The sequence below is a fragment of the Oncorhynchus tshawytscha genome, linkage group LG27 (assembly GCF_018296145.1).
Source record: "Oncorhynchus tshawytscha isolate Ot180627B linkage group LG27, Otsh_v2.0, whole genome shotgun sequence".
Classification (NCBI taxonomy): Eukaryota; Metazoa; Chordata; class Actinopteri; order Salmoniformes; family Salmonidae; genus Oncorhynchus; species Oncorhynchus tshawytscha.
In genome coordinates, this window is record NC_056455.1 from 16,294,177 (window position 1) to 16,321,860 (window position 27,684).

Consider the following 27,684-nt stretch of genomic DNA (forward strand, 5'->3'; position numbering starts at 1 on the left):
CAGAAGTGCATGTCGGGTCAGTGTGAGCAAGTAGTGTGCATGGAGCAAAAAACAAGGGGCAATGAAGATGGTCAGTGTAGCCATCTTGTTAGCTATTTGACGTTATGGCTTTAAGGGCCTATGCCAAATAGACTTTTGCAGTGCCAAATGTCTCTGGTTCCAAACATTGTGTAACAGCCGGACACTGAAAGTACTGAGGTTGTCATGCACATCTTAGCTGAAGTACACTGCACCCAATGGTGCAATTGGACATGGGAAAATGTCTCAAAAAAATAGGTCATATTTGGCGACGTAAACTATCCTGTCGTTTTACTAGAATTAGATCAAATTTGACGCAACTGCGACCCATTTGATTCGCCCAGATCCAAAGGATGTATAAGTGACTGCATTACCTAGGCTAAACCACTAGATGGCCACATAGTCCATTGAGTGTAACATTGCTTTGCTAAGGCTACTTTGTCTGTTTTGCAGTCTGTCCATTACTGATGTTTAAAAACATGGTCTGTTACTCCAAGTACTTGATAAGGTCATTCCTGTCCCGTCTGGGCTCTCAAATGACGTGATTGTTTGCGAATTTTCATACTGTATTAAGGTAATTGCGCTAATTTACTATAAAAGTATTCTAGTCTACAAATACATTCGCGAGTTTATGGTAACGAGCATTTAACTGACTAGTGCACTTTACACCAGGCTTGTTGCTGAGCGCCCGCCTACGTTCGGACAGCCTTTGTTGTGCGAGTCAATATTCCCGGAAGTGTGCTGTGCGTTTGATTTGAGCTGCTCCCTCCTCGCCATTCAGTGGCGCGTACTCCAGTGTAGCAGCAGCATAACGGTAAGGTCCGAGAGTGTTTTATCAACTTTTCAAAAATGTGTCTACATTTAAGCTAAAACGCTCATTTGTACTTCCATGTTTGGTAGTACAGAGTCGCAAGTTCTGGTTACTCGTGCAACTTGTTACATGCTAACTAGCAACTTCATGATGTCTAGATTAATTCGACTAGTGTAGATTACTCATTTTAATTGTGACGCAGACCAGGAACTGTTGTCACTGATGTTTGCTCTGCGGTTGCTGCCAGTACTTATCACTGTATAATTAAAATCTCTTTCCATGGAGGTAGGCTATCCTTGTGAATATCCACTAAATTGATCTGTGATTAGATCCTGTCGACTAAGCAAGTCAAATGAATTTCAAAACAGCACTATTCAAGAGAAACAAGTTACTTGTTTGTTCAGACCCAATGAATGGGTATGTATAGGCTAACTTTTCATCTCATGGAAATTGCTCACGTTCTGTCAGCAGTTGACACTTCCTGGAATGCAAGTTCATTTTCCGCGGTGATTCATCATTGAACATATTTTTCTTAAACTTGATTGAAGGGAATGAGCGAATCCTGTAAATTGCTGCAAATATTATTTATATACACTCGCTGAAAGTGAGTTTGATACAGATGTATATTTAAAATAGGCCTAGTGAAGTTCAGATTTGACTGACGGATCCAGGAGGACTCACCAACTGACTGGCACACTTCAAATAATTCAACTTTTAAACCCAGTCAGCATATCTGTTAGGACGTGTTTTTGTGGCATACAAACGTGTGCATCTTTTCTGAAAATTATTAGGCCCAGTAACCCGACAGACTGGCGGTGACATGTTTGCAAAACTACGAGGGCTGGCTTTTTCCTGAACGTGAAGCCTCCCTTTCCTTCCTGTTTCTGACGAATGGCGCGGTAGAGTTCTAGTTCCTTCTGTTGGAGAGTAGGCCAGGGCGAGTCTTAGGTCTTCACCAAATTTAACCCTTTCCTCTTAGTATTATCAATTTACAGGTAGTTCACTCACTGTAAGTAAAACGATTTATAGTATCTGTAAGGTAAAGCAAACATACTAACATTTCAAAAGCCAGGCTGCTCCAATTGTTGCTCTTATCGACCTACATAAGAACACTATAGCATCTGCTGGATGTTCAGCAGTTCAAAGGTCCCCTAGCCTTGTTATTAACTCAACAAGCTTACAATGTTCTATGCAACAGGAATAAAAACTAACTCTACATATTAATATTTATCCTTCCAGAGGTCCAGGAACATGTAATGTTGACTTAATAGATATACACGTCAAGCCAAATAGCTTCATATTTTCAGCCTTAGGGCTTCACTAGTCTTATTTAGTTCATGTTACATTTTGTATTACCCTGTCAGTTTGTGGCAATGGAGGGAGGGGGGTATTGATCCATAGGGATACTTTGGGCTTCTGTCCTCTACCACTATCCAATCAATGGTAGCTCACCACAGCAACTACCATTGTTTTCTCATCTGGAATGCTGTTTTTCTACTGACTTTTTTTGTTTTGAGTAGGACTGGAGATTTTAAATCTCTGATGTGATGTTTTTCAGTATAAACCCCTTTCAACAATAATTGGTTTCATGTTTTCTATGCTATGTTATTTAATAGGACTTTTTAGAGAATTTTCCAGCCTTTGGATTGATATGTAAGTGTTAACTTCTCATTTGACAACCACATGCCTTGGACAATACCCACAGCCATGTAGCTAATCCTGTAATGGAGGTTAGAAATTAGCTAGGAGAGAGATGGAAGCTTGCTCACTTTAAGAGGAAAAATATCTGTGCGTCTTTATCAAAAATCAGGTTAAGATTGGTTCCTGGAATCATGTGGAGTAATCACTACGCTTAAACCTCCTTGTCTCTACTTCCCTGTCACTCTGCATTAAGAGAGGGGATCTGGCTGGGGAAATTGTAGCAAACCAAAGGAGATTAAATTTGGGGCTGAGCACAGCACCATGTGATGGCCTACAATATGTAGCACACAGTGTACATAAAGACAACTCGCCACAATGGAGGTATGGAGATTTAATGACGCCTCCCACACATTCTACCCCCTCCTATAGCCTGTCATGACAAGAACCAGGCCTGATGGTGACCCCTTTTCTCTCAGAGCCAGTTGGCTATCTGTCCTCTTTCTGCCTGTCAGTCCCTTCTGTTTTTGCTGTAACTCGCAAGGGACTAGAGACGAGGACACTGGCCAGCATCTCCACACATACAGCAGTGTTAAAGATTAGCTCTTCTCTTCTGCTGTTCCTCCTCGTTGTACTGTGGCTTAGACTGAACAACAGACCACACAACCCCCAAATGTCCCCTAGGGGATATCAGCCTTCACATACACCTCATTCAAAAGGAAATGGCTTCCCTTCATGCTGGATATGTCCTTATTTAGTCATTGCTGTCACCCACCAGAGGGCAAACGTTACACTGTGCATACTTTTTGGTTTCTTGTTGCAGATGTTGAGATGTTCCTCAGACCACATGACTAGTGCCATCAAGTTTACCACCCATCATCAGGTCATTGCTCTGTCAATGACGCCACATTAAAAAGCCCAACTGAATGGAGCCACCATACAACAGTAGGCTTATTGCTGTCCGTAGTGGATGCTGTTGCCTTGTTGTTACCAAGGGAGGCAGACATAATCTGGGCATGTGTCGCTACTCGCTAAGCCCCCCCACCGTGCAGGGAGAGAGCCCTGACCTTTCAGCTGGCACCTTGGCACTTCCGTTCACTCTCAGCTTCCTGCTGTGTTTGTACAGAGCGATTTCTCAGACCGGCTATTTTTAATGCTCAAACCGTATTTGTTCTAGTTTTCCCCCTTGAGGTAGAATATATTTTTCTCTTTCGTCTGATACTTCCTCAATTTTGACTCCTCTCTGCGCTTTTTATTCATGTCTCACTCTGTGGAAATGAGTGCCTCCTGCATTGCATCATCTCTGCGAGGCACAATCCTCCTTCCTGAAGGCACTTTTCTGCATTTAGCGCTGCATCCTCTGCTTTGTGCAGCAGCCCAGTGTGTCTGACATCACATCAAGCCAGTGTTGCCTACCTGAATACCTGCTAACAAATCAAGACTGCAATGGGGTTTACGTCAGGTGGAGAAAGGCTTACAGGGGAAGTCAAGGGGATCATTTAGAAGCCTTTTCCATTACTATGTGTGTTTAAGTGCAGTCCAACATGTGGTTAAACACAGTCCTCTTCTCTAAGTGGCGGATGTGAGTCATGTTGTCGGCAGAACATGAAGGAAACATACAATCACAGTTGACAAAAGTGCTGCAGAGCACAAGGAAGTCAAGCACTCTGGTGAATGGCACATAAGTCTAGAAGGGCGTCACAAAGCTACATCACAAGGACACATGAAACGGTGTGTCCTGTGGGGAGGAAAGGGAGAAATGCTAAAGTTCACTCTCAGAGCTAGGTCTATGGCAGGGAGGGAGACAGAACAGAGAGGATCAAACTAGCCATAGATGTTTTGTGTGTGACATTAGGAGTCAGAGTAAAAAGAGTATCCAGGCTGCTTGCCAAATCTAAGGTTGGTACAGCACAACGTTCCTGGAGGCGGTTGTGTCAGTGATTAGGTAGGTTTATCAGAGACCTGCCTGGAGCTGGAGTTCAGCCCAATGAATGAGTACGTAATCCCTGATTTCTCAATCTCTTCTTCTCTTGTCCTGACTGCCATTTCTCCTCCCTGTCTGTGGTTTAAAGCTAATTGTAGCTTTTGGACAATGCCAGCTGTTCTCTATTGCAGAATACACTTGGGTGATCACTTTATTATTATTATTTTTTTAAATTGATTTTACTCTGCCTTAGAACTGGGACATGGCTGAGACACTAGATTGCAGTAAATGCTTCTATTTTAGCATGTGTAATGTATCTTGTCATCTATTAAAATTCAGTTCAAATTGCTGTCAGCCTTGTGCTGTCCTTTTCCTGTACTCTTCCCTGTGAAATGTCAAAGGTGAAGTCCTATGAGAGTACACAGTGAATGGGTTAGTTGGAAAAAGTAAATACAAAGAAAAGACAGCTATGTGACCTTTACTACAGAAGAATGATTTATGAGCTGGACATTTCTTGAGGAACACTTTGTTTGCCTTTTTTGGGGGGAATAAGATCTGGTTTCTGACACAGAAAGACTAAAGTTACATACATGGGATGCTTTAGTGAATTTCAGAATGTCTGGAATAGAAAAGGAAGAAATAAAAGAATTCAATAAACATTTGCAGCCAGTCATCCAAAACACAGCCCTATGCAGTCGTTAAATTCTTATAGTTCAGTTTAATCGTAAAAGATTCTAACTTTGAAGGAAAAGAGGGACTTAAGGTTTTGTCTTTGAGTTTCAGTCACTTCCAACTCTGACCTGTGCTGGACTTCTTTATGTTTGTGTCCTGCTTACAGAAAGCCTCCATCAACCACAATGTCTTTAGCCATTTTCATCAACTCGGGAGGCGTGTCTCGCCCTTGTTCAATTTGGTAATGAAGACCCTTGAATCTGTAGAGGACACCAAAGAGGTTTGTCAGTGGAATCGTCTTGATGTGTCACCACTGACACCCCCAAACACTTCACCTTTGCTATTCCCCAATTGCCTTATTAGCAGTAATCTCTGTCCCAATAATCTTACTGCTCTAATTGTTGCTAAGGAACAGCCCTAATCTTGGTGTCAGCAACTCTAGAAACCAGAGTGCTTGGATGACTATTCCTGGACCTGATCAAATGGGGATAATCCTCCAATTAAAGCTATTGTTATTTATTTAGCAGCCAGTGGTAAGAACCAGTGTGAGGGGTTCAATGTTGACACATAAGCCGATCACTACCTGTATTTATACCTCAGTTACACCAAAACATGTCACTTAGCAGTGACGAGTGAACAAGGCCTTATTTCCGTAGTCAGTCAGTATTTGTGCCATGTCAGCTGGTGGAAAAATGTGTATTGGGACTTATGTTATTGTTGAAACTAGGCCTAATCTATTTAATTGAGCTCAATGGACCTATAATTGACCCAATCATCAATTCCGTGCTTAGTGAAGATCGCATATGAATCATTATCTTGACGTGGTTGGTCAAGCCAGAAACTGATCGTGCTCCAATAACTTATTCTATGCAAGCCAAACTGTGTTGAGTATGAGATGGCTGCCAACTATTGAACAGTGTTTGTAGTCTACTTGTTTGCCTATGGGCATTAGGCAGTCATGCCAAGCAATGGCCACACTGATAAACGTGTGAGACTGAAGTGGGTCACTGCTCGGATGGTGCCTCACATCCGTTGTAACTTTCTACTACAATATGTATTTCTTTAAGGTTGTCATGATAATTGTTGCATTGTACTATTTAAAAAAAAAACTCTAGCCACCCTGACTCCCATCCTAGTACTCTCAACAGTATGATTTTTGTTTTTCACCCTCTTGTTTGTCACTATTTCCTGTCCCCCACCTCACCCCCTCTTTTTATCGATCCACTTATTCTGATGCACACACCCCCTCCAGCTGTAGCCTCTTGACCCAACAGCAGACCAGTCATGAGGGGCTGTGTTGTGGTGTGCGTTAGCAGCAGAGAAATATAGCACTCCTGAAGTATTCCCTCTCATTTATCACCACACCAATCATGGGGGACAACTCGGTATGTAGCGGCAGTCCACCAAGGCTCAGGTCTGGATCTAGGCTAGCACATGAGGAGCGACTGCCAAATGAATAGAGATGACGTGAGAAAGATGGCACAGTATCCCTGAATCTGGTACCGTCCTCCCCTCCCACCCCTAACAACATGTCCTTCTCACTATTTCTCCAACTTCACACACGTTTGCACAGCTGAGCTACCAAAACACACTACTGCTAACAGAACAGGAATTTCTGCTTTAATGAGAATGTGGAGAGGCCCTGTTTGGGGAAAAATGGTGCAACGTGCTCCCTGTTCCTGCTTGGCGCAGGTCCATCTGTGTATGTCAGGCACTATGCAAAACAGAGAGGGGCAGAGGGAGGGAGAGGATTACAGAGCGAGGAGGGGGGTGGAACTGGTTAGTGTGGTGAGAGGTTTGAGAGCCAGGCAGGAGCCCTTGTTTGCAGTGGTGTGATTTTAATGTACTATTGCTGGGATTGCGTGTTGAGCTGTGGTTTTATGGTGTGTTATGTCACCAAGGTAATACCGGCATCTGTGTTCGACATCTGGAGTCTTGCTCATGGCACAACATCAATGTTGAACGTGTATTTTTTTCTCTTTGCAGTTGCGTGTTTGTGTGTAGCCCAATAATAAAATCTTTCACACATTGCTCTTCCCCCGAGGCGTTCTACGTGGCTTTTTAGAGCACAAGCCTGTTTTGTTATGTTTTTCTACTTTTGTTATGGGGCTACGGTTTCTCTCGTTATATTGGAATGTGTGAGCTACTACGGTCCTTGAACAAGTGTGTTTCAAACTCGACTGCTGCATGAGCATGACAGTGTGTGATATATAGCATAGCCTAGGCTTCCTGTCTCGTTGTTGGTTAGGTGGTTTCCTGTGAACTGACTGACATCCACAAACATACTGGCATCGTTCTGTGTTGTGTCAGTGGAGGTCTGCCAGGGCACTTTGTCAAAGTAGTATTCTTGCTCTTGCCATTTTCTGTTTTACAATTCGTCAGAGATACTCAATGTTGCTCAGTTAATTGATTGTATTACACTAATACACTTGTGTATTACGGTGTATTTACACAGTGCTACAGCACAGAGCAAGTTGATTCGCTTTTTCCCGAGTTGATTTGCTTTGTTGCAATGTAATTGGGGCCAGCTGGTGTGAGTTCACCAGTAACACATTGAGTCAATGGATTTACAGTCTCTCAGTTGAAATTCCACTTAACAAAGTACAGTAAGCTGATAAAAGCACTAGAAGTAGCCTTGACCTGCCCTGTCGGTGCAGAGTTTAAGATTTTTACCCAGAGAAGGAATAGGCCTGTCGTTTATTTCTGTGGGGGGAAAAAACTATTGGTCTGTGGTAAAGTGAACCTTTTAAAGTATTAGATGCAGTACTGCAGTAAATCACTAATGCATCAGTATAAAATGCAGCAGGGCATTGGCGCCATCGCGCTGAACTGCTACCACTGAAGACTACGCTGCTGACTGTCTGTGGTGTGTACACGGATACAGAGAGGCGCTCTGTGCCAATCACTCACAATACCACGAAGAACAAGGGGGCCAGTCTTCATGAAGGAAGACAGAATGCACAGAGCAGCAGTGTTATGAAATCACCTCGGTGTAGCAGAGGTATTACACCAGCTAGACATATACATTTAGACATGTAGGCTAGATGTAGGCCTCTATTTTACTCCAGGCCTTAACCGGCAGGTAGCCTAGTGCAGTGGTTCCCAAACTGTGGGGCAAGGGGTGTCAGCTTTACAACTGCAACAACATTTCTGTACCCCATGACAAAATGTGTAGAATTGCAGGAAATGAGCTTTAAACCTGTAAAAATGTTACCTTCGCCAACTACAGGGGTGTGAACAGTTTGTGTCATGAATAGTGCTTGTACCCCTAGAAGTAGGGGTGGTGTGGGATGTTCCCCATGTACTGTAACTAGAGGGGTGTGAACAGTTTGTGTCATGAATAGTGCTTGTACCCCTAGAAGTAGGGGTGGTGTGGGATGTTCCCCATGTACTGTAACTAGAGGGGTGTGAACAGTTTGTGTCATGAATAGTGCTTGTACCCATAGAAGTAGGGGTGGTGCGGGATGTTCCCCAATGTTGGAAGGGGGCCTGAGTAAAAAAGTGAACCCCTGGCCTAGTGGTTAAGAGTTTTGGGCCAGTAACCAAAAGGTCGCTGGCAAGGTGGACAAATCTTCCGTTCTGCCCTTGAGCAAGGCAGTTAACCCCCAACAACAACTGCTCCTGGACGCCGATGACAGGGATGTCGATTAAGGCAGCCCTCCCGCACCTCTCTGACTCTGAAGGGTTGGGTTAAGACACATTTCAGTTGAATGCATTCTGTTTTGCAAGTGACTAGGTATCCCCTTTCCCTTCCCTATCTGTGGGGAAAGGTTGATTTCAACACCAACCGCTCTCTCCTCACGACACCCACCTCTCTGGCAAGAGGACCCTCCCTCTAATTTCATTGTCCTGATTCCTGCGTAGCATCACTCTCCCCAGACCCTAATTGATGTTGACTGGTAATGCAGTGCAGCTGGGTGCTGCTCCCCACATTAGCATGTTGTTATCTGCTTGATCCACAGAAGCTTGACTGTAGCTCACTACAGAGTGGTAGAGGAGGGAGGGAGAGGGTTTGAGTTGAGATGCTTTTCGACCAACCAGCCCACCGTGGTTCCCCCCCGCGTGTACAGTGCTGGCCCCTCTCTGGTCTGACCTCCATGCTGGGACTGTGTCCAATGTAGTCCAAGCCAGGACGTGTGAATCAGGCCCAGAGATCTTTATCGCAATAGAAGGCTCTGGTTAGGCTCATTCACACGCCCTGGCTCTGTGTGTGTGATTGGGTATTGTTTCAAAGCAGTAAGGAGGCTGCTGAGGTCAAAATGCAATGAGAGAATGATGTAAATCCATAATCATCTACCAGGACACCCTATTAACCTGGTGCCTGCCTCACAATGCATGCAAATCAGATTTATTTAAAGGATCCTAATGAGCATCTGGGAAATGGCGAGTTGACTGCTACCACAGAGTTTCTAAACCCAGAGGCCCAATATCGCAAGACTTCTGGTAACCCATGCGAAGCAGACTGGAGGCCAGACCAGGGTTTGAGAGTCAATGAGAGAAGTGCAAAATGATTCCTTATTTTTTCATTTTCGAGAAACATGTTATTACTCAACAAAGTGACACGTTTTCATTTTTGTCAAAAACAACTTTATATTGAAGGAGTGCCTTTGATTTGATGGCCTGCACATCCGCAGTTTGGCGCGAGACGACTCCTAGACCTGATTACGTATTTCTGCGCATGAGCTTAGCTAGCCAATGTCGCCATGACATCACCTCAAGCTGATCTGGGATTTTTATTGGTTCATACTAAAATATCTTTGCTGCTACCATCATTCAAACTCTGGCCCTGCTTGAATAGATTGGAAATACAACATCCTTACCTCCTCCCTCCCTTGTAAAAGTAACTCATCTCACATGATTCATTAGTTGGTAGCATATGAGCTCTCTACTACTCATCTTTTACCAATTCAGTCATTTCAGACCAGTGGTTTACCTGAAGATGAGGTACTGTAGGGAGGACACATTTTTCACCCTGACAAGGTATTCAGGGAGTACGCTCAGGTGTGCTGTTTTTAATCTTGTCCACCTGCGATGTAACTAAATAAAGGCTTTTACATTTTTCGGTAAGACAGCGCCTTGGGGGGGGGGTTAAGTGTTTTGTGCTCACTACGTAACAACTGTGTTTTACAGTGTTTTGTGCTCACTACGTAACAACTGTGTTTTACAGTGTTTTGTGCTCACTACGTAACAACTGTGTTTTACAGTGTTTTGCCTTGCAGTTTGTTGATCTATTTTCAACGTATTGGACCAAACCTCCTGACCTGTGTCTCTCTCGCTCTCAGTAGACTATGGCAGAGCAGGATCCCACCCCGGAGCAGCTGGCGGCCATCGCAGCGGCCAACGAGGAAGCGGAGGGCGGGGTCAACTACAAGCCCCCCGCTCAGAAGAGTCTGCAGGAGATCCAGGAGCTGGACAAGGACGATGAGAGCCTGCGCAAGTACAAGGAGGCCCTGCTGGGGAACGCCGCCGCGGCTGCAGGTTTGTGTTGCTGCTCCAATTGAGATGCAGTGCCTTAGACCGCTGCGCCACTCGGGAGATATTGAAAGGGGAGATTCTCCATTTTGTGTCACAAGTGTCACCGGTTTTAAAAATAAATGGAAGTATGAAGGTAGTTTTGTGCCAATCCAAAAAAGTGGTTAAATATGTAAAATATATATATATATATTTCCAGAGTAAAAATAAATAAAAATCTCCTAGATCTAGAACTGACACTTTAACCTTATTTCTTATGATTTTGTTTTTGACTGACCTTTTTTCCATTCATGAATGTGTTATGGGCTTTAGTGTTAAAGGCCAAAATCATTTTTTTTTTTAAATTTTTTAATTATACCTAAAGGGGTCCTAAAATTCTAAATCAAATAGCTAAATGATCCATAGTATGAGCATCTGAACCCCTCAATGTCTTAGACTCTAAAGATTTAAACATGCACTGCTTATAATAGTCATTTTTTTTGTGTTTACCATGAACTATTTTTTACATTTTGTACTTTGCTTAGATTTTTTCCCTTTCTCCCAGTAGACCCCAACGCTCCCAATGTCCAGGTGACACGCTTGACCCTGATGTGTGAGACGGCGCCGCTGCCCCTGACCCTTGACCTACAGGGTGAGTAGAGCAGCACAGTGGTTGTAATGATATTTGGAGGGCGTGTTTCTGAATACGCTGAGGTGCACTTTTTGAGAAAAGGCTCCATATTGAAAAATTTCTAATGTGTTTTAGTGTGAAAAGAAGCCTTTGTAGTGAGCACATGTAATATTTTCCATATGAATGTGTGAGGGTGGAACTTAAGCTTACCATTGGGGGGACAAAAGACATTGCCTCATAGCAGCCGTAACACCTGGCCACCTATGGTTTACAAACATACGTTTTCCAGTAGACATATCAGACAAATTCCATGGGCCATTCCTAATGGATTGGTTTTATTATTTGAGTTAATGAGGATTTCTTCTGCTGGTTTGAGACTCTTCTGCCCTCATATATGGCCTGTAGAGCCACCTACAGGGAAGAAACCAGGGCCATGGAGCTGAACTCACATACAGGGAAGCGCCATCTAGTGGACACTATAATAGCAGGCTACAACCCTGTTGGAACACTCCCTGTGTGCTCGCATTTGTGAAGATGCTGAATCACTGATCTGACACCTTTCACCCATCCAGTCTAACACGATTACTTCCAGGGGAGAACTTTTGTACATTGCATATATTGGAACACAATTATAGACTGCTCCTGCATTCACTCTGCATGAGGGTCTCTGACATTCTCTTTCTGTGGTCTGGCCGCCTCTTTCTCTCTGCTCGACTGCCTCAGGAGACCTGGAGTCCTTTAAGAAACAGTCCTTTGTCCTGAAGGAAGGCGTGGAGTACAAGATCAAGATCAGCTTCAAGGTGAATGAGTCTGGCCTTTTTCAACTATGTGTTATGACATGACCAGTGTCAGCTTGGCCACTATCAAGCTATTTTGGACATTGAAATTCAATTGTAAGCTGAATACACACCATGTCCTATCATGAAAGGGCTGCTGTCTTATCCGAAGGGTGGATGTGGAAAGAGGATGTGACCTCATCACTGATTGTCTCTGTCTGCAGGTCAACAAGGAGATTGTGTCGGGGCTGAAGTATGCCCAGCAGACCTACAGGAAAGGAGTCAAGGGTAAGTTCTGCTGTTTCATTTTCTTGCTCTGTCTACTGTGAGGATTTGAGAAGGCCGGATAAGGTTAAGCAATATAGTGTACCTTCCATCTAGAGGACAACATGGGGATATGACCATATTGTTTATACTTATCCAATTATCTCAGATGTCCACAACAAGTGCATCGGAGACAGGGGTTAGGGATGTATCTGGGATTGGATGTTGGGAGTGGCTTGGTCAACTCCGGTGACTGTATTCGTCTGTGCACAGTAAATAGGTCAAGTTAGTAGACAAGGTATTTACATTGGCATTCCTAGGCGGCCATTAAATGACTTGTTAATAGTTCCGTAGTGGCGCAGAGAGGTGGCCTGTTTTTGTCAAGAGGCAACTTTGGAAAATAAATCTAAGACCCTCCTCTCTTTCCTCTCTCTCTGTGTAGTTGACAAGTCAGACTACATGGTGGGGAGCTACGGGCCGCGGCCGGCAGAGTACGAGTTCCTGACTCCTCTGGAGGAGGCCCCTAAAGGCATGCTGGCCCGCGGCACCTACAACATCAAGTCCAAGTTCACCGATGACGATAAGCACGACCACCTCTCCTGGGAGTGGAACCTTAACATCAAGAAAGAGTGGAAAGACTGAGTCCCCGTCAACTTAATTCTTCCCCCTCTTCTTATTCCCCCTCCATTATTTTGAATTCATAATTATGTGATAAGTAATTAAGTCAAATTGCTCTCTTGTCCACCCCAATCCCTGCAGTAGTTTCATTCCAATCACGTTGTCATGCCATTCACCCCCCCACACACACACTCCTTGTGATGCTGAGTATTGAATATGTGGAGAAAGCAAATCATGTGCACAATCATGAATTTGTTTTGGTTAGTTTGTATATAACCTTTTTTTTATGAAAAAAATGAATGATTTGTTAATGCTCTTGATATGGATGTCAATCAACTGTGTGAATTCCATCCTTTCCCCTTCATCCCCTCTTTACCCCCCTTCCTGCTGATTGTTTTATACAACCATGATCTGCCTTGTAAAGGTGTTGCTGTGTGTTAAAGGCTGTGGTAGGTCCACACTCTGTACTCTTTGTTGGGGACGTTGCCCTCTGTCAGTGGAAAGCCTTTGAGCAGATTATATGTACCAGTCCACACAATTAGTTTATTCTGGAACTAGTGTGAATTCCTAACCGTTAAGGGGTTGCATGAACAGCACTTACCGGCAGTCCACCAGAGGCACTGTGACCACCTGCTGAAGGTGCAAGTGTGCCTCTTCCTGGTCAGGGTTTTCACCTCCCTACCTAGTTCATTCAGCAGCCATGTGGCCTTAAAGAGGATTCCTGTAGAACTAACGATGAAGGAAATGATCACAAAGAGCCATTTGCCTTTAGAACAGAACTGTCAGATTGTTACGAGAGCCTCCTACAGGGTTTGAGTAAAAGAGTTTTAGGCTGAGTGCAGGTGCAAACAGATGATCAGACAGACCATTGAGATGCTTGTACCTTCTTTCCAGATTAGCCAGTAGAAGTAGACCATGAAAGAGAACAGCAGACATCTCTGCTCCTTTCCCTCCTCACCGCATCAGGTGGTGTCAATGTGGACCACCTTTAGTGCTGTTTGCTGATGTGAATGTGTTTACATTGATATAAAGAACCTGGTTTTGTTGACAACTAAGAAGTGAGCTCCTTGTCAAATGCCCTCTAAGCAGACCTTGAGGCCTTCTTCCAGTCACTAACTCCATTACTGTAGCGTCTCATATGGGGCCTTGCTGGTGGCCCTTGTGAGCAGAGAGGAATGTCACACAAGGGTTGTTAATCCGCTCACCTCGAGTATGAATCAACTCCAGGATTACCAAAACTGGCTGTGCCTCTAGCCTTTACAACCACCAGCTGCTCTCTGCTAAGGTCAGACATTCAGAATGGGAACTCAACATCAAATAGTTTTGAACTTTGGGCCTGATGTTTTAGGTCAGGTCTAAGTTGTGCACAGACCCAGAGTTAAGTAGAACGAGAACAGCCAAGACCTCTTAATACAAAACCGTGTTATATTTTTCTACACTCCATTAATCAATGTCATAACTTGTGATGTAGGGCTCGGGCTTTGTTTGGTTTCAATGGTTCAGTATGCGTCACTGGATCATTGTTTCAGTATGGTTTTGATTCTGTGTGCCACCTGGAGAACACTGTTCACCTGTCACATTAAAGTCTTCAGACTGGAGGTCCCGGTGTCTTTTTAATCAAAGTCATGTTACTCTTTACACGGTTCTGTTATTGATTCAGCTTTAAAGTACAACGTTCTGTAAACCATCTTCACCCTTCTATCAGGCATGCTCCATCTAGAACACACCAGCATAGAAGACCATCTCACATGAGGTTTGTGCACAAAGAGCAGAACAAGGAAAATATTCAAATGAAAAGCCAGAGTACTGATAAGAGGGCAGCTAGAGCCCCTTGTGCACTTGAAATAAGCCAGAAAACAAGGAGTCATGGAGATGTACCCATGGTCTGAGTCGGTGCTTAGAGAGCACAGTTATAGTAGCTTAGTCAAGTGTGGTTGAGAGTTCCATTTCTACACAGTACAGCATCAGCAGGTCCTCAGTTCTCTAGCTTGGACAACCTAACTCCATTTTGGCAACATTATCATATCCATCTTGAGAATCCTTTTACAAAAAGGTAAATTCACCAATACACTGATAGTTTTACAGTTTACATACAGTATTTATTTTAGAACAAGTTATCACTTCCTTGAGTACCATGGGCTCCCTCAATTGAAGTCTACTGGCTTCACCTACTGATTTCAAAACCAATGTATATGTTGGATAGATGCATACGTGAAGCCTAAGATGTTAAGGCAACAGTGTTATTCATTGAAACATCAGGATTGTTTTGGAAAACATTTTATGAATAGCTCTGCACATGTTATTCATTGTCAGTCATCAAAAACATTAAATAGCAATTATTTATACATTTGAAATAGAATTAGTGCAGTCTCAGTATACACGCTCAGTCATTTAAACATTGTACTGGATTGTCTTGACCAAAGATGAGTCTAACAGATTTTTAGTGCAGAACTAGGTTGTCATAAATTATCTTAAATTAGGTCAAGAATCAAGGCATTTCATCTACCCAGATGATGAATGTCGTCAGAGGTACAATTCATTGCACATCTGGGTGAAACGTGGCTGTATCCAGAAAGATAAAACAGCTGAGGCGATCATCCACAGTAGATTGTATCATTTCCCCAGTGCAGAAGTACAGGTAACCTGTCATCAAGTGACCCCTTTGAACAAACACGGTCAAACAAAGAGAAACTAATTAAGAAAAAAAAACTGTGGCTTTTGTACCCATTGTTTTCAGTGCATTTTCAGTAGTATCAGGAGAGGTCATGTTCACTAGTATCAGGAGAGGTCATGTTCAGTAGTATCAGGAGAGGTCATGTTCAGTAGTATCAGGAGAGATCATGTTCAGTAGTATCAGGAGAGGTCATGTTCAGTAGTATCATGAAAGCAGCTCATTTGTCTTTGGACTTTTTCCCCTTAGGACTTCCAACCCTTGGGGACTTCCTACCCTTGGTGGAGTTCACTTCACTCTTGGTCTTCTGCAGGCGGGAGAAGATCTCTTTGAACAGGGCCTTGTACTCTGGGGTGTTCTGGCCCAGCCTCTTGTCCACCTGGTCTACCTGCCGGCTGATGCCCTCCAGGGCCTCTGGGGTGGAGGGGGTCTGGGGCGGGGTGGTGGGTGCAGCAGCCATGGCTGAGGGGCCGGGGGTGGCCATGCCGCAGTCCTTCATGGAGGGGTCTCTAGAGACAGGGCGTGACGTCTGCACCCCCGCGTGGCACATGCTCTCCTCGTGGCGCCGACACTTCCCCAGCAGCTCCTCGTATTTCTCCAGCAGGGCGTGGTACTGCTCGTCCACTTCCCTCAGGATGGACATGCCGCGCTTGCGCACGCCGGTGGCATGGATTGCGTAGCTGCCCTGTCGCCTGCCAGAGGCGTCGCAGGCCGAGATGGCGTTGAGCGCCGTGTCGCTGCAGCTTTTCCTCACGGGGCCTCCCTGCTGCCCCCCTCCTCCTGTCCCCCCGGACTCCCCCGTCCCCTCCCCTCCGTCCTTTTGCCCCGGTCCCTCCTCGGGTGTGTCAGTCTCGGGGGCATTGTTGAGCAGGGTCTGCTCCAGACCCTCATCCAACAGACAGACCCGGGACCTCCTCAGCTGCTGCATCTCCTGAAGCTCCGCCTCCAGCTCCTGCACTCGCAGCTGGCAGCCCTCAGCCCCCAGGAGGCGTTGTTCCATAAGCTCAAACTCCTGCAGCACAGCTGTGCACTCCCTCTCTGCCCCCTCCCTCCGGCCCCGTTCTGCCACCATGGCAGACCTCAGGGAGGAGACCACACCTTTTAGACGCTCGTTCTCCTCGTCCAGCGGCCGGCGCTCACGCTCAGACACCAGGTCCACACTGCCGGGGTTGGCCACCAGGAAGCCATCCTCATACCTGTAGAGCGATACACCACACAGAGGAGCACAAGGATACAGCAGGGAAATTGCATTCTTATGTAATCTGAACACCATACATTCAGGTCATTTGGCAAATGTACTAAGCATATTAGCATACTTTCACATACAGTACTTTGGACTTTTGAGAAAGACTACATAGAGCATTGCTCTTTACTGTACTTTGGTGCAGTGCAGAGTTCTTTAAGGCAGGGGAAGGAGTGGACAGTCTTGCGTCGCTCCCGCTCCTCTCTGTGGTCCCTCAGCTCCTTTAGTGTACGTAGTTCCTCCACACGAGCTGTCATGGTATCCACCTGAGCCTGCAGTGTCTCCATGGTACCTGTCAACCTGTAAGCACGCACACACACACACACACACACACACACACACAAACAAACGAAAGTGGACTAAATCTTATTTACATCACAACAATGTACAATACTGTACCGTGACTATGCTGAGCCTGTGTCACAAAAACAATGGTGAGACACATTTATTTACTATGAACAGTAGGAACCATTCAAGAACTAAGCTTGTTAACACTTAAACCAAATATTTCTTACAAATCCTTGGTATAAACACAGTGAAGAAAGAGGTCATGGTACAGTCTTACATAGAGTGAATGTTCATAGTGTAGATCATAGCAGTGAGAACAACTCGGGAGAGTATTAACCCTCACCTGTCTATCTTCTGCTGCGAGGCCTTGCTCTCTATAACCAGTTTCTCATTGGTGATCTCCAGCTCTCTGGCCGTCACGTCTAGCTGCTCGTAGACCTTGGCATGCTGCTCGTTCATCTCCCTCAGCATCTCCAGCTGCTTGGACAGGTACTGCAAGGGGAATAGACATGTGAATGAAGACAATCTAAAGAGTCTAAAACGGATATAAAATAACTGGACATCTATGTTACATCAGTGCAGATGGAGAGGAGAGGAAGCTGTTTTAGACTATTGAGATACACCCAATGCCAGACACTGCTGTAAAATAAATACAAATAATTAAAATCAGTCACATAGATATGACAGGATTCCATGATGGTTTCAGCAAAATAGCATCACAATTTCCTAATTCCTGTCTACAGAAACAAATGTGGATCAACTTTATTCTTCTTCTCCAGCAGAAAAAAGTGTGTGATTGGTTGAATCGGCCATCAGCTTTGTTGTTGCCTAATAAGGAGGCTAGTCTGTCGTCTAATGAGGTGGCAGATCTAGCTCAGAGTCAGAGGAGTCAGTGGGTTCCTCTCTCCCACACACTCTAAGTAAACACACTCTCTCTGCTCTCCCACTCTCATGAAGCTGCACTCTGTTCCTCTCCTATCAGAGCTCTGCAGGGTTTAATTGACTTGATGGCGCGCCAAGGAGAATGTAATTGGGCTAGCCTAGAGAGAAGAGCCACTTTGCAGGATCATGAAGTGCACCGTCAGTAGATTAAAACCCAAACACTCTAGCTAACACACCAGTCCGGTGCCATGCTTGACAATATGGCCTCTCAGCAATTCAACATGTAATTGTATTTTTACATTTTAGTCATTTAGCAGATACTCTTATCCAGAGCAACTTAGTTAGCTAAGGGGGGGTGTCAAGGTGATGAGGAGGATTATTTAAAATACTGTTTGAAGAGGTTTCATTCAGGGTTTCAGATGTTTTCGGAAGATGGGCAGGGCACTTTGCAGGATCACTCATGACATGTACACACGCTCACACACAGTTAGTGAAAGTGGTATGATGCTATACCTCGATCTCCTGCACTTGTTCCTCATTGTTGATGTACATCTGTTGTAGGGAGTCCTCCAGCTCCTTGTTGCGCTCCAAAAGGGTCTTCCCCAGCTCAGCTGCCAGGTGCAGATCTGTGAGGGGACAGAGAGGAGGTCGAGAGAGTACTGGTCTGGATACAGGAAAAACAACTATTTTAACTCTTTCATTCACATTTCATCCACCAGTAATATTGGTAGTTCCGGCATTAGCCCAGCTCAGTTCAAGTGTTGCGTTGGATCATTATGGACTCCATTAATGCAATACTTTCTGGCTTTCCTTAAAGAACGAGCAATAGAGAGAAAATCCCCTCATTCAATTCCCCTTGCTGGAGTAAAAAAAAAATGTAATCCTCCATCTTCTCTGACTAAGACCAGCTTCTGTGATCTCTGCCAAGATGAGCTCAAGAAAATTGAGTCTGACTGCAGGGGAAAGGAGGAGGATAAGGGAGAAAACCTAGTTAGCACAGGCTCTGTCTGGATTACACAGGGCAAAACACCAATACAGGTCATCTCAGAACTCGTTTACCATTACTCCTGGTCAGAATGACAGAAATATCCCTCTTAGTTCTTATTACCCCACTCCAAAAAGAAGAGCGGCTGTACAGTCTGTACATACAAGCGTAAAGGTTTTAGCTGCACCGATTGGTACACATACATCTTTATTGTCACAACAAGATTGTTTAACATTTTCCCCAGAAACCAATCAACTCCAGCACATCTCTGCTCTCAATCTGCTTTGACAGACATTTCCACAAAGAAACACACATACAAACATGATCCCATTTTAGACCTGGGAGGGATAAGGGCAGCGAGTCACTTGGTTTCCACCAGCAGCTTGATGGATCCATTATTCATCGGGTGCTGCAGTGATGAGGCCTACTTGGACTGAGAGTAAGGATGAAGAGGGGAGCTGTGCTGGCTCCTGGCTCCAACATGCCTGCCCCACTACTCAGAGCCCATGACAGTACAGTGGGAGGAGAGGGGGTGTTAAACAGAGAACAATTGACCTCCATTACAGAACATGAATGCAGCATTTTAATTCAGCACAGTGCATGGTGTCAGCACTAACAGGAACACAACAGAGGGGAACACCATGCTGCTGCACAGTACACATCTAAGGAACATGAGTTGAATTATAGTATGGCTGTCTGGAGCAGTAGCTGTGTATGTGCGTGCGTGTGTGTATCAGAGATAATGCAATGAATGGCAACAGGAGCTAACCATTCAAAAGGGAATGAGGCAGAGGACAAGAGGCCCGTCTTCAACATGTACAGTACCAGTCAAAAGTTTGGACACCTACTCATTCAAGGGTTTTTCTTTATTTTTTTACTATTTTCTACATTGTAGAATAGTGAAGACATCAAAACTATGAAATAACATATGGAATCATGTAGTAACCAACAAAGTGTTAAATAAAAAGATCTCTTATATTTGAGATTCTTTATTGTAACCACCCTTGATGACAGCGTTACACTCTTGGCATTCCCCCAACCAGCTTCATGAGGTACTCACCTGGAATGCATGTCAATTAACAGGTGTCCCTTGTTAAAAGTTAATTGGTGGAATTTCTTTCCTTCTTAATGTGTTTGAGCCAATCCGTTGTGTTGTGAGAAGGTAGGGTGGTATACAGAAGATGACCAAATAGGGCTAAAGACCAAGTCCATATTATGGCAAGAACAGCTCAAATAAGCAAAGAGAAAATGAAAGTCCATCATTACTTTAAGACATGAAGGTCAGTCAATATGGAAAATGTTAAGAACTTTGAAAGTTTCTTCAAGTGCAGTCACAAGCGATATGACCGCCACAGGAAAGGAAGACCCAAAGCTACCTCTGCTGCAGAGAAAAAGTTCATTAGAGTTAACTGCGCACCAGATTGCAGCCCAACTAAATGCTTCAGAGTTCAAGTAACAGACACATCTCAACATCAACTGTTCAGAGCAGACTGCGTGAATCAGGCCTTCATGGTCCAATTGCTGCAAAGAAATCACTACTAAAGGACACCAATAAGAAGAGACTTGCTTGGGCCAAGAAACACAAACAATGGACATTAGACTGGTGGAACTCTGTCCTTTGGTCTGATGAGTCCAAATGTGAGATTTCTGTTTCCAACCCGCTGTGTGTCTTTTTGACTCAGAGTAGGTGAACGGATGATCTCCGCATGTGTGGTTCCCACCATGAAGCAGGTGTGATGGTCTGGGGGTGCTTTGCTGGTGACACTGTCAGTGATTTATTTAGAATTCAAGGCACACTTAACCAGCATGACTACAGCAATACACCATTCCATCTGATTTGCGCTTAGTGCAACTATCATTTTTTTTTCAACAGGACAATGATCCAAAACACACCTCCAGATGCTACGTGACCAATACAAAAGTGCCTGGTACACATTGTCTAAAGCTTAAAAGTTATATAATCTTATGGTTGTGCCTTTATCAAAACGCTGCCACACAACGGTTGCTTGTGCTGGCAAACGGATAAGAATCTGAGTTTGCTGAGAGGGCAAGAGATATCCAGGTAAATAGGACAAATCATGTACCCACTTCATTGAAAACAAGTGAATAACATATGAATTGTAACAGGACAAAGCAATGACACTGTGAAACTGACATCTCCCCATGGCAACCTTGGCACACACACAGCTCATGTGCACTGCAGCCTTCTGCACGTGTGGCTATGCATCATCCTTATGCCCTCGGATGTGTATAACTCATATAGCATCTAGTGAAGCACATCACAACCACACTGCACCAGCTGCTACAACTATGACATCATACCCTACCATCTGGACAGACAGGATACACATGTTGATGATTATGACCACTGAGGGCAGCCCTGAATACAGATCACTTACATAATAATCACATATTCACTCTGTGTGAAAGTGAGTGTAAATAGACCATAGCAAATACAATATGACCCCTTGGTTGGAACAGCATGCTAAAACTGTACTATTACAACTTTATATGCAGGGTCGCACCTGGTTCCCAAACCCTGACCAGGGAAACACTGATGAGACGCAAAGCTGCTTTTATTCTCTGGGTCATCGGTCAATGGGGTGATGTGGAGGACGAGGGCTGGGGAAGGACATATACTGTACATACAGTTGAAGTCAGAAGTTTACATACACCTTAGCCAAATACATTTCAACTCAGTTTCTCACAATTCCTGACATTCAATCCGAGTAAAAAATGCCCAGTCTTAGGTCAGTTAGGGTCAACACGTTATTTTAAGAATGTGAAATGTCAGAAAAATAGGAGAGAATAATTTAATTTGGCGTTTATTTCTTTCACCACATTCCCAGTGGGTCAGAAGTTTACATACATTCAATTAGTATTTGGTAGCATTGCCTTTAAATTGTTTAACTTGGATCAAACGTTTCAGGTAACCTTCCACAAGCTTCCCACTATAAGTTGGGTGAATTTTGGCCCATTCCTCCTGACAGAGCTGGTGTAACAGTCAGGTTTGTAGGCCTCCTTGCTCACACACACTTTTTCAGTTCTGCCCGCATATTTTCTATGGGATTGAGGTCAGGGCTTTGTGATGGCCACTCCAATATCTCGACTTTGTTGTCCTTAAACCATTTTGACACAACTTTGGAAGTATGCTTGGCTGTCATCTGTTTGGAAGACCCATTTGCGACCAAGCTTTAACTTCCTGACTGATGTCGCTTCAATATATCCACATAATTTTACTACCTCATGATGCCATCTATTTTGTGAAGTGCACCAGCCCGTCTTGCAGCAAAACACCCCCACAACATGATGCTGCCACCCCCGTTCTTCATGTTTGGGATGGTGTTCTTCGACTTGCAAGCCTCCTTTTTCCTCCAAACATAACGATGGTCATTATGGCCAAACAGTTCTGTTTCATCAGACCAGAGGACATTCCTCAAAAAGTACAATATTTGTCCTCATGTGTAATTTCAAACCGTAGTCTGGCTTTTTTAATGGTGGTTTTGGAGCAGTGGCTTCTTCCTTGCTGAGCGGCCTATTAGGTTATGTCGATATAAGACTAGTTTTACTGTGGATATAGACATTTTTGCCAGTTTCCTCCAGCATCTTCACAAGGTCCTTTGCTGTTGTTCTGGGATTGATTTGCACTTTTCGCACCAAAGTACGTTCATATCTAGGAGACAGAACGAGTCTCCTTCCTGAGCGGTATGATGGCAGCATGGTCCCATGGTGTTTATACTTGCGTACTATTGTTTGTACAGATGAACGTGGTACCATCAGGCATTTGGAAATTGCTCCCAAGGATGAACCAGACTTGTGGAGGTCTACATTTTTTTTGTGAGGTCTTGGCTGATTTCTTTAGAATTTCCCACGATGTCAAGCAAAGAGGCACTGAGTTTGAAGGTAGGCTTTGAAATACATCCACAGGTACACTTCCAATTGACTAAAATAATGTCAATTAGCCTATCAGAAGCTTCTAAAGCCATGACATCATTTTCTGTACTTTTCCAAGCTGTTCAAAGGCACAGTCAACTTAGTGTATGTAAACTTCTGACCCACTGGAATTGTGATACAGTGAATTATAAGTTAAATAATCTGTCTGTAAACTATTGTTGGAAAAATGACTTGTGTCATGCACAAAGTAGATGTCCTAACCGACTTTCCAAAACTATAGTTTGTTAACAAGAAATTTGTGGAATGGTTGAAAAACTAGTTAATGACTCCAATCTAAGTGTATGTAAACTTCTGACTTCAACTGTACCTCATCCCACCATCTGGAACTCACACCGCCTACTATCCTAATATACCTAATTTACCCTTTATAATAAATGATTGCTAGGAAAATACGGCTTTGACCTATATCATAACTTGTGGGGATATTTAAAATGCTAAAACAATAGCTTCTTTCCCGTTCTGATACAAAATATGGGGATAAGACCAGAGGTGGAAGACACTGCTCTGCCAAATCAATACACAGGGAGTGAGAGCAGAGACTACACAGCTCCTCATCTACAGTGCCTTGCGAAAGTATTCGGCCCCCTTGAACTTTGCGACCTTTTGCCACATTTCAGGCTTCAAACATAAAGATATAAAACTGTATTTTTTTGTGAAAAATCAACAACAAGTGGGACACAATCATGAAGTGGAACGACATTTATTGGATATTTCAAACTTTTTTTAACAAATCAAAAACTGAAAAATTGAGCGTGCAAAATTATTCAGCCCCCTTAAGTTAATACTTTGTAGCGCCACCTTTTGCTGCGATTACAGCTGTAAGTCGCTTGGGGTATGTCTCTATCAGTTTTGCACATCGAGAGACTGAAATTTTTTCCCATTCCCCCTTGCAAAACAGCTCGAGCTCAGTGAGGTTGGATGGAGAGCATTTGTGAACAGCAGTTTTCAGTTCTTTCCACAGATTCTCGATTGGATTCAGGTCTGGACTTTGAATTGGCCATTCTAACACCTGGATATGTTTATTTTTGAACCATTCCATTGTAGATTTTGCTTTATGTTTTGGATCATTGTCTTGTTGGAAGACAAATCTCTGTCCCAGTCTCAGGTCTTTTGCAGACTCCATCAGGTTTTCTTCCAGAATGGTCCTGTATTTGGCTCCATCCATCTTCCCATCAATTTTAACCATCTTCCCTGTCCCTGCTGAACAAAAGGAGGCTCAAACCATGATGCTGCCACCACCATGTTTGACAGTGGGGATGGTGTGTTCAGGGTGATGAGCTGTGTTGCTTTTACGCCAAACATAACGTTTTTGCATTGTTGCCAAAAAGTTCCATTTTGGTTTCATCTGACCAGAGCACCTTCTTCCACATGTTTGGTGTGTCTCCCAGGTGGCTTGTGGCAAACGACACTTTTTATGGATATCTTTAAGAAATGGCTTTCTTCTTGCCACTCTTCCATAAAGGCCAGATTTGTGCAATATACGACTGATTGTTGTCCTATGGACAGAGTCTCCCACCTCAGCTGTAGATCTCTGCAGTTCATCCAGAGTGATCATGGGCCTCTTGGATGCATCTCTGATCAGTCTTCTCCTTGTATGAGCTGAAAGTTTAGAGGGACGGCCAGGTCTTGGTAGATTTGCAGTGGTCTGATACTCCTTCCATTTCAATATTATCGCTTGCACAGTGCTCCTTGGGATGTTTAAAGCTTGGGAAATCTTTTTGTATCCAAATCCGGCTTTAAACTTCTTCACAACAGTATCTCGGACCTGCCTGGTGTGTTCCTTGTTCTTCATGATGCTCTCTGCGCTTTTAACGGACCTCTGAGACTATCACAGTGCAGGTGCATTTATACGGAGACTTGATTACACACAGGTGGATTGTATTTATCATCATTAGTCATTTAGGTCAACATTGGATCATTCAGAGATCCTCACTGAACTTCTGGAGAGAGTTTGCTGCACTGAAAGTAAAGGGGCTGAATAATTTTGCACGCCCAATTTTTCAGTTTTTGATTTGTTAAAAAAGTTTGAAATATCCAATAAATGTCGTTCCACTTCATGATTCTTCACAAAAAAATACAGTTTTATATCTTTATGTTTGAAGCCTGAAATGTGGCAAAAGGTCGCAAAGTTCAAGGGGGCAGAATACTTTTGCAAGGCACTGTATGTCTATCTAGCCATTAGTGGAGGAAGAGACAGACAATGGGGTCCAATTGAGTTAACTAAATCAAACAGTTGAGGAAGAGATACAAAGGGGTGTGTCACTCTATAGGAGGGATGTATTATCAGACTAAGCCCTGGGTGAATGGAAAAGGTAAGCCCCCCCACAACCCCCTTGGGTTGTGCCGAGATCTTTGTGGGCTATACTCGGCCTTGTCTCAGGATGGTAAGTTGGTGGTTGAAGATATCCCTCTAGTGGTGTGGGGGTGTGGGGGCTGTGCTTTGGCAAAGTGGGTGGGGTTATATCCTTCCTGTTTGTCCCTGTCCGGGGGTGTCCTCGGATGGGGCCACAGTGTCTCCTGACCCCTCCTGTCTCAGCCTCCAGTATTTATGCTGCAGTAGTTTATGTGTCGGGGGGCTAGGGTCAGTTTGTTATATCTGGAGTACTTCTCCTGTCCTATTCGGTGTCCTGTGTGACTTTAAGTGTGCTCTCTCGGAGGACCTGAGCCCTAGGACCATGCCTCAGGACTACATGACATGATGACTCCTTGCTGTCCCCAGTCCACCTGGCCGTGCTGCTGCTCCAGTTTCAACTGTTCTGCCTTATTATTATTGGACCATGCTGGTAATTTATGAACATTTGAACATCTTGGCCATGTTCTGTTATAATCTCCACCCGGCACAGCCAGAAGAGGACTGGCCACCCCACATAGCCTGGTTCCTCTAGGTTTCTTCCTAGGTTTTGGCCTTTCTAGGGAGTTTTCCTAGCCACCGTGCTTCTACACCTGCATTGCTTGCTGTCTGGGGTTTTAGGCTGGGTTTCTGTGCAGCACTTTGAGATATCAGCTGATGTACGAAGGGCTATATAAATACATTTGATTTGATTTGAAAAGGTTGTGTGTATTATGTGCCTTTTCAAGCATCTCAAAACATAGATTCTTTAGGAGCATCTCCATTGTTGATCCCTATTTTTTTTTTTTATCAGAGCACAGACATGAGGTTAGTAAATGTCCTGTGTCTTCAGTCTAACCAGTAATAAATAATTTTTAAAAAAGACAGAACTCTGACATTTTCCTCACTCAGCGATTGCAACTGCATAGAATCTTTGTTCAAAATTTCACAGAATCCTGCGAATGTCAACCAGTTGTCTCCCTGAATATCCCACTTGTTTTAAATCATCTCTCGGTCTGTCAGCCTGATGTCAGGCCCCATCACCTAATACATCACCAGCACATCCCCATGCAAGTGGGAACAACAACTCAACATTTTGGTGACTTGAGAAAAATAACCAAGGGCAGAGGGTTGGCACGTAACCGTTCATCATATATGATGTGAGAGATGGAGGGTGAAGTCAGACAGACAGCAGGGTTATTCTGAGAACACACACTTCACTGACAACATCAGAATAATTGGAAAATAGCTCGATAATGGATAAAGGGAAGTCTAGAACAATGCCTATATACAGAGAGGTTGAAATTAGAGAAATTGAAGTAGGCCTGTGTGTGTCAGACAGACAGACAGACAGACAGAGAGACAGAGAGAGAGAGAGAGAGAGAGAGAGAGAGAGAGACGAGAATAACAGAGTATAACATAGTCTGACAGGTGAAACCTGCAGCAGAATTTCGATAGTTCCCACGCATCGTTCTTAAATGTATGGGACTTGGGGTGATTGGGTCTGTCTTGAAAGTGCATGAGCTCCATCACAATTTCTCAGTTTTATCATATCAAGGATAATATCAACAAGACAGTAGTCCATTCCAGACACGCACGCTTGTATATCGAGCCGAAATTGCAGAACATGTCATGAATTCTTCAAATGAAATGTCAATAATATTACATTTTCTTGAAGGGCCAATTAGCATCCTTTGAGACATCTTCAGGTTGTTGCATTAAATGAGTGATGAGGTCGGTAGCCAGCATCAGCTGCTTTTTGCTGGGACTGTTTTTATTGTATCGGAATGATTCTCATACAAGGCTAAACAAAACATGCAACAAATATAACCACGGTCACCAAGTAACAACAATGGTGTGTCAGTCTACTCACCCTGCTCCAAATCCCGTTGGTCGTACCATGGCTCATCTTCCTCCGTAACAAACTCCTCCATCCTGCCTGCACGAAGCATCGATGCTCGGTCTATCGTTGTGGATGTTCACTGTGCGCTCTGCTCTAACATCTCTGACCGCTAGCCCGGAAGCGAAAGCATGCTTCGTATGATCAAGAAATCTCGGAACTGCGCAGCCTCCCAAACCGTAACCCTTTCATCAACCTTTATCATTCACGAGGAAAGCCGCGGGCGCACCTGCCCCCAACATTCTGCAATGAACCATTCGAATAAGTCAGATGCATCAATTTACCGCACCTGACACAAAATTAATATCTCAAGGCCGACAAAATGCACGCACAAACTGGACACTGTAAGCGAGTCCCTATACGCAACGACAGCACTGTCGGCCTACAATAAAAGTAGAGAACAAAGTACGAAATAAATTGTACAATATTGAGACGTGTACGTTCACTGAACAAATGTGTGACACTGGCAAATGCCACTCATAACTCCCCCCGCCATTGTGATTTACGTAGGCCTCCAGCTGTTGTTACAAGCTCTCACTCGTGCTTTGCACCGATATCTCCCCAGATCCATTCTGCAACGATCCCCAACCCCCTTCCCTATGCAGGGGAAGATGCTGCTCCATAAAACA

At 44.1% G+C, this 27,684-nt stretch overlaps 2 protein-coding genes across 4 annotated transcripts; one reads left to right on the forward strand and one right to left on the reverse strand.

The window, feature by feature from the left end:
• The first annotated feature begins 682 nt into the window (after positions 1-682).
• Positions 683-14,401, forward strand: LOC112234979 (rho GDP-dissociation inhibitor 1-like). Of its 3 annotated transcripts, none has more exons than XM_024403333.2 (6): positions 683-832; positions 10,346-10,541; positions 11,080-11,166; positions 11,869-11,945; positions 12,146-12,209; positions 12,628-14,401. In XM_024403333.2, exons 2-6 carry the CDS (start codon positions 10,352-10,354, stop codon positions 12,825-12,827), a joined length of 618 nt encoding a protein of 205 aa, XP_024259101.1. In that variant the 5' UTR covers positions 683-832; positions 10,346-10,351; the 3' UTR covers positions 12,828-14,401. The 3 variants fall into 3 exon arrangements, with proteins under 3 accessions (XP_024259101.1, XP_024259106.1, XP_024259102.1); XM_024403338.2 differs by having other exon boundaries at positions 720-832; positions 10,349-10,541; positions 11,083-11,166; XM_024403334.2 differs by having other exon boundaries at positions 721-832; positions 10,349-10,541.
• Positions 13,805-27,621, reverse strand: LOC112234967 (cerebellar degeneration-related protein 2-like). Its single transcript, XM_024403308.2, has 5 exons — positions 27,029-27,621; positions 18,401-18,513; positions 17,349-17,497; positions 16,853-17,017; positions 13,805-16,670 (listed from the first exon to the last, which is right to left on the reverse strand). Exons 1-5 carry the CDS (start codon positions 27,105-27,107, stop codon positions 15,695-15,697), a joined length of 1,482 nt encoding a protein of 493 aa, XP_024259076.1. The 5' UTR covers positions 27,108-27,621; the 3' UTR covers positions 13,805-15,694.
• Positions 27,622-27,684: the final 63 nt, after the last annotated feature.

Coding starts and splice junctions, on each gene's coding strand:
- LOC112234979 (XM_024403333.2), top strand. CDS start 10,352: ATGGCAGAGCAGGATCCCACCCCGGAGCAGCTGGCGGCCATCGCAGCG. Junction 11,167..11,868: donor CCTGACCCTTGACCTACAGG/GTGAGTAGAGCA, acceptor CGACTGCCTCAG/GAGACCTGGAGTCCTTTAAG. Junction 11,946..12,145: donor AGATCAAGATCAGCTTCAAG/GTGAATGAGTCT, acceptor CTCTGTCTGCAG/GTCAACAAGGAGATTGTGTC.
- LOC112234967 (XM_024403308.2), bottom strand. CDS start 27,107: ATGCTTCGTGCAGGCAGGATGGAGGAGTTTGTTACGGAGGAAGATGAG. Junction 17,498..18,400: donor AACAAGTGCAGGAGATCGAG/GTATAGCATCAT, acceptor TTCCCCTTGCAG/TACCTGTCCAAGCAGCTGGA. Junction 17,018..17,348: donor TCGCAGCAGAAGATAGACAG/GTGAGGGTTAAT, acceptor GCGTGCTTACAG/GTTGACAGGTACCATGGAGA.